This window comes from Procambarus clarkii, chromosome 5, assembly GCF_040958095.1.
Source record: "Procambarus clarkii isolate CNS0578487 chromosome 5, FALCON_Pclarkii_2.0, whole genome shotgun sequence".
NCBI lineage: Eukaryota > Metazoa > Arthropoda > Malacostraca > Decapoda > Cambaridae > Procambarus > Procambarus clarkii.
In genome coordinates, this window is record NC_091154.1 from 23,926,705 (window position 1) to 23,934,339 (window position 7,635).

Here is a 7,635-nt window from a genome sequence, read left to right on the forward strand (position 1 = left end):
TAAAATTAGGCCTATTTTTTAGTAACTATAATATATCAAATAGGCCTATTCTGAGTTTCTGGGACATTTTGAATAAGCCTAATATGAGTAACTACTAGGATATTTTGAATAAATCTAATCTTCGTAACTGGAATGTCAAATCAGCCCAAGCCTAGTAAGTGAAACAAGTCAAATAGGCCTAGTGAGAATTATTTTAGCATGTAAATTTGAATTATAGAGTTTTTGGCCTACAATAGTATTGTGTATGAAATCTGTTCGGCCTATAAAATTCCCCATACACCAACTACTAAACGTCGACGGGATGCAACCCCACAACAGTTGTCTAAATCCCAGGCATAGCTATACGTAGTTAGGTGAACAAAAGTTTCAGGAGAAAGAAAATGTTGCCTAACCGTTTTTGACCCGACGCCGGAACTGAACCCGGATCCTTCCAACTGTGACCCGACTATACGCTGGCTACCGAGGTGAATGAAGGAAGATATATATGTATATGTATATATATATATATATATATATATATATATATATATATATATATATATATATATATATATATATATATATATATATATATATATATATATATATATATATATATATATATATATATATCAGGTAAATTTTTGCTAAGTGCCTGAGGGAGGTAAACACACATGCACTTCAAAGATTGCTTGCACTGGAGTGCGTGAGTGTGTCTAGGGAGAGGGTAAACACGACGAACTCTGAGAGTGGGTTAAATATTTCTGCTCTGGCAGGACGCTATGACAACAAAGGCCTCGGGGCGGGCAGGTGTGTGGCAGGAATGTTGATAGTCTGCGTTTTTGGCTGCTGTTTGGAGGGTGGGGGAGGGGGGGGTCCTAAGTTGGAGTGCCCAGCTTTTGGGTAAATAGCCATAAAGGCTTTTCTTGGGCTGTTTACACGAGGGCTAATTAAGAATATGTTGATGTGTGTGTGTGTGTGTGTGTAATCACCTATTTGTGCTTGCTGGGGTTGAGCTTTGGTTCTTTGGTCCTGCCTCTCAACTGTCAATCAACTCGTGTACAGGTTCCTGAGCCTACTGGGCTCTGTCATATCTACATTCGAAGCTGTGTATGGGGTCAGCCTCCACCACATCACTGCCTAATGCATTCCATCCGTTAACTACTCTGACACTGAAAAGTTCCTTCTAACGTCCCTGTGGCTCATGTGGGTACTCAGTTTCCACCTGTGTCCCCTGGTTCGCGTCCCACCAGTGTTGAATAGTTTATCCTTGTTTACCCGGTCGATTCTCCTGAGGATTTTGTAGGTTGTGATCATGTCTCCCCTTACTCTTCTTTCTTCCAGTGTAGTAAGGTGCATTTCCCGCCGCCTTTCCTCGTAACTCATGCCTCTCAGTTCTGGGACTAGTCTAGTGGCATACCTCTGAACTTTTTCCAGCTTCGTCTTGTGCTTGACAAGGTACGGGCTCCATGCTGGGGCGGCATACTCCAGGATTGGTCTTACATATGTGGTGTACAAGATTCTGAATGATTCCTTACACAGGTTCCTGAACGCCGTTCTGATTAATTATATATTGTATAGTATATTTTATTGTAAATTACTTAGTGAATTATTATGTTTAATGGTGATTAATTATATTAAACATTGCATAATTATTTTAAACATTGAATAATTACTTTTAATGGTGCAAATTATTTTTTAATGTTGCATAAATATATTATGTGTAATTATTTTTTACATTCAGTAATTTTGTGTTTGTGTATTTATTTTCAATGACATATAATAATTTTTGTGTTTAATAAATACGAATAATATATAACTATTTTCATTTGTGTATAATTATTTTAGTTTATAATTTAAAAGTATAATAGTTTAAAATATAAAGCATTTAATAGTACTATAATTTAATAATTTAAAAGTTTGAATTAGTTAGGGAATAATTATTTTTGTTACTGTACAAATATTTTGTTAGGAATTAAAAATACTTATAATAGTGTATATTTATTTACTATAAATAATTGTTTTAGTAAATGGTGAATACTTATACCTATTTTTGTAGTTAAATCTTTAAAAAGTTAATAATTATGTTTTATTGTGTATAATTGCTATTACTGGTTTACAATTAAGTTTTATAGAGTAAAATTTTATAATATTTCTGATTAATATATATGTTTTATAGTGTATAAATACTTTTACTTCTGTATTATTATGTTTATAGTGCATAATGACTTTCACTGGTGTTTAATTATGATTAAGAGAATAATTAATAATTGTCATTAATGTTTTTAATTGTGTTTAATTTGTTAAATAATGTAAAGTTATTTGAATAGATTATTATTTATTCTTTTTTTTTCATTCAGATGAAGAAGACTCTCACCTGGAGGTTCAGACCATTAGTCTGGAGTCTCACAGAGAACCACTGACGGTAAGAATCACTCTGACTCCCCCCCCCCCCCCTCTCTCTCTCTCGCTCTGACTGACTCTCTCTCTGACTGACTCTCTCTCTGTCTCTCTCTGTCTCTCTCTGTCTCTCTCTCTCTCTCTCTCTCTCTCTCTCTCTCTCTCTCTCTCTCTCTCTCTCTCTCTCTCTCTCTCTCTCTCTCTCTCTCTCTCTTTCTTTCTCTCCATTCACAGTAAATTAATCCCTAACTCTATTATTTAATACTTTTGTGATCTAAAATTGACGAATAGAGCAACCATCATGAAAAAATATTCTGTAATAGATACATAGTTTGCAGAAGTAATTGATAATTATAAATTCTGAAACATTTCAGTCAATAAGATAAAATTTGGTGTGATTTTGTTTAACAGGAGGTAAGGCTTTTAACAAAGTCTACATCTTCCGGCACAGGAGGTAGTGTAAAATAGGCCAGTGACCAAGCATTTTTGGGTTCTTGCGATGCTTCGACATTGGCCTACTTTACACTACTGAGGTAAGCTGAGTTAACAGCTTACCTCAATTGACTACACAACATCGAGACTTATTGGTCTTGTTGTTGAGAAGTCAGCTTAGACCGCATGTGGTAAAGCCTATTACTGGGAATTCAGTTCACACCAGAAGTGATAAAGCTTGTTGTTGTGATGCCAGCTTACAGTAAACCAGAAATTTAAGCTTGTATGTTTTTTTTCAGCAAATTGCAGATCAGGCATTGTGAAGAACTACCAATGACGACCTTTAGCGCACGCACGCCCACTCATGATGACCCGCGCCCACTCATGATGACCCGCGCCCACTCATGATGACCCTCGCCCACTCATGATGAGCCACGCCCACTCATGATGAGCCACGCCCACTCATGATGACCCGCGCCCACTCATGATGACCCACGCCCTCTCATGATGACCCGCGCCCACTCATGATGACCCGCGCCCACTCATGATGACCCGCGCCCACTCATGATGACCCACGCCCTCTCATGATGACCTGCGCCCACTCATGATGACCCGCGCCCACTCATGATGACCCGCACCCACTCATGATGACCCGCGCCCACTCATGATGACCCGCTCCCACTCATGATGACCCTCGCCCACTCATGATGACCCGCGCCACTCATGATGACCCGCACCCACTCATGATGACCCGCGCCCACTCATGATGACCCGCGCCCACTCATGATGACCCGCGCCCACTCATGATGACCCGCACCCACTCATGATGACCCTCGCCTACTCATGATGATCCGCACCCACTCAGTGATCCAACTGCACAATACACCCACATCACCACCAAACCCACTAAACATGGTCCAGGGCCACCAAACATTGACCAGGGGCCACCGAACATGGTCCAGGGCCACCAAACATGGTCCAGGGCCACCAAGTATGGTATAGATCCACCAAACATTGACCAGGGGCCACCAAACATGGTCCAGGGCCACCAAACATGGTCCAGGGCCACCAAACATGGTCCAGGGACACCAAACATGGTCCAGGGCCACCAAACATGGTCCAGGGCCACCAAACATTGACCAGGGGCCACCGAACATGGTCCAGGGCCACCAAACATGGTCCAGGGCCACCAAGTATGGTATAGATCCACCAAACATTGACCAGGGGCCACCAAACATGGTCCAGGGCCACCAAACCTGGTCCAGGGCCACCAAACATGGTCCAGGGACACCAAACATGGTCCAGGGCCACCAAACATGGTCCAGAGCCATCAAACATTGACCAGGGGCCACCAAACATGATCCAGGGCCACCAAACATGATCCAGGGCCACCAAGTATGGTATAGATCCACCAAACATTGACCAGGGGCCACCAAACATGGTCCAGGGCCACCAAACCTGGTCCAGGGCCACCAAACATGGTCCAGGGACACCAAACATGGTCCAGGGCCACCAAACATGGTCCAGAGCCATCAAACATTGACCAGGGGCCACCAAACATGATCCAGGGCCACCAAACATGATCCAGGGCCACCAAACATGATCCAGGGCCACCAAGTATGGTGTAGGGCCACCAAACATGGTCCAGGGCCACCAACCATGATCCAGGGTCGCCAAACATGGTCCAGGGCCACCAACCAGTGTCCAGGGCCACCAAACATGGTCCAGGGCCACCAACCAGTGTCCAGGGCCACCAAGCAGTGTCCAGGGCCACCAACCAGTGTCCAGGGCCACCAAACATTGTCCAGGGCCACCACGTATGGTGTAGGGCCACCAAACATGATCCAAGGTCAAACATTATTCAGGACCCACTAAACAGGGGCCCAGGGGCCAGCACACTTGGTCAAGGACCCCACCAAATATGGCCCAGGGCCCAGGACCACCGGCTGAGGGCCATAGGCTGCCCGGTGTACGTTCTCCTAAAATTAAGAAACCAGATATAAAAAGTCTAATAATTAAAAATAATTATTTAAATTTAAACAATTTCATTAATTATTAAATTCAGATATTTAATTAAGTTAATTTTTTTAAATATTAAATACAAATATTTGGAAATTATATTATTTTAATCAAATTAATTATTAAATAAATAAATTAATTCCTTGTTACATAAAATTACTTATTAATTACAATAAATTATAATGGTTAAATTTCATGATTTAGTTATTAATTTACAATATTTAATTAATATTTAAAACAATAAATTTAAAATAATTTATTTATATTTATATTAAATTAATTATTTTAAATTAAACTATTTATTTCTAAATTAAATTATTTATTTTTGAATTAAATTAACTAGTTATTAAAACTACTTTATTATTAAATACAACTATTTAGTCATTAAATTAAATTAAAAAATAATTAATGAAATGTTTAATGACTAATTTTGTTGATTAAGATTCAGCTATTGTGAACAAAAAGTTCCAAGTAGCACGGGCTGTGGTGAACCAGGCGTGGACTTATTTGTAAATTTGTAATTATTCAGTTAATTAATAAAAAATATTAAATATTAAAAAAATTAATGCAATAATAATTATTAAATTATATTATACAATATCAATGATTAAATTAATCTATGTAAATGGTAATTATCAAATTAATTAATGCAATATTAATTATAAAATAATTAATAACATTTGGATTAATTAATTATCAACAATAATTCTAATTATTAAATTAATCATTTCAATTTTTAATTGTTTCACTAAATAATTTAGTTAATAAATACAACTATTAAATGATAATTGTTTAATTATTAAAATAAATATTTAATAATTTATTGATATTATTTAATTATCAAAATATTTTTAATTCAATAAATGGATTATAATTCATTGAAATCAATTTATACAAAATAACTAACTGAAATTAGTTAATTTAAAATAAAGCGTAAAATAATTGATAAAAAGAGGAGCTGATTGAGCAGTTTGACTGTTTAAACAGTCAACATGGTGATTGAAGACTGTGATTAACTGTTCGCTGAAGACTGTAGTTTATTGATTAAATTGAAAGATGAATTGTAAATATTTTCTAGCCAATCAGAGGACAATAACACTTGGACAAAATGCCTCTTAGACTTTTTGATAGACAATTGGCCAGTTGGCATCAGTCGTTAGGACGTTGTTCAAGCGAAATGATTTGAGCTCTGCTCACAACTACATAATTTCCGTGTGAAGATTCTGTACATAGTTAGTGTGCGTTTGTTTGTGTTAACAAGACAATGTAAATATATAAATATTATGAATGTATGTATGTATGTATATATATACATATATATATATATATATATATATATATATATATATATATATATATATATATATATATATATATATATATATATGTGTCGTACTCATAACATGTGGAGCTTATATATATATATGTGTCGTACCTAGTAGCCAGAACGCACTTCTCTGCCTACTATGCAAGGCCTGATTTGCCTAATAAGCCAAGTTTCCATGAATTAATTGTTTTTCGACTACCTAACCTACCTAACCTAACTTTTTCGGCTACCTAACCTAACCTAACCTATAAAGATAGGTTAGGTTAGGTTAGGTAGGGTTGGTTAGGTTCGGTCATATATCTACGTTCATTTTAACTCCAATAAAAAAAAATGACCTCATACATAATGAAATGGGTAGCTTTATCATTTCATAAGAAAAAAATTAGAGAAAATATATTATTTCAGGAAAACTTGGCTTATTAGGCAAATCGGGCCTTGCATAGTAGGCTGAAAAGTGCGTTCTGGCTACTAGAATATATATATATATATATATATATATATATATATATATATATATATATATATATATATATATATATATATATATATATATATATATATATATATATATATATATATATATATATATAAATGCAAGAATAACCATAATGAAAATTCCAAACAGTTGAGCCCGTGTGGTCTCACAACCAATCAATGTGCTCATTTGTTCACATGAACAACGTGGTTATTCGTGCCATCCATCAACACATGTTATGAGGCATTACAGACAGTTGGAGCTGTGTCGTGCCTAACAGCCACAAGTGCTCTCTTGCCTAAATAAGCCAAACCGGTTCTACCTAACAACCAAAACAAGTCTATTATGCCTTTCACCCTCCTTGTTTTATTTGAAAATATTTCATCCATAATAATATTATATTAACAAAATGATATTCTAATTCTGTGAGGCCTAGTCTTATCTATATTAAGTACTATGGAGATATATTCGGTATAATAGGTTAGGGCCCTAATCTACTCTAAGTTTGGAATCTAAGTGATTAATATAAATTATGTATAACATATTGAGTATTATTCAGTATAATATATTTAAAAAAAATAATATTTAAGAAAATCCCGCTGATTATGCAACTATGGCTAATAGGTATGACATATATATATATATATATATATATATATATATATATATATATATATATATATATATATATATATATATATATATATATATATATATATATGTATATAAACACAGTAAGTTTCATAACAAATGTATATAGATTGCATTCACTATATATACGTATATCAGTCTTGAGTAAAATGTAGATGATTGTTAAATAGTTTTGTAATATAAATGCCCTACATGGTGTTATTTTTGTACATTTCAATGTGTATATAATATGTTTTGTGTGTTTGTGTAAGTTACGGATTAAAGATGACATATTAATGCAGGTTTATTTATCCAATAATAATAATAATAATTTATTACGTGTATTAAAAATACCAATTATTTTATGTATATA

At 35.4% G+C, this 7,635-nt stretch overlaps 1 protein-coding gene across 1 annotated transcript in view; it reads left to right on the plus strand.

Annotated features, from left to right (window-relative positions):
* The window catches only part of LOC123747480 (nephrin), a gene marked incomplete in the record, with an annotated part of 541,340 nt that extends 536,518 nt beyond the window's left edge, over positions 1-4,822 (plus strand). Inside the window, 2 exon segments of the mRNA XM_069339956.1 lie at positions 2,340-2,404; positions 3,111-4,822. Coding sequence (XP_069196057.1) covers positions 2,340-2,404; positions 3,111-3,134 — 89 coding nt within the window.
* Positions 4,823-7,635: the final 2,813 nt, after the last annotated feature.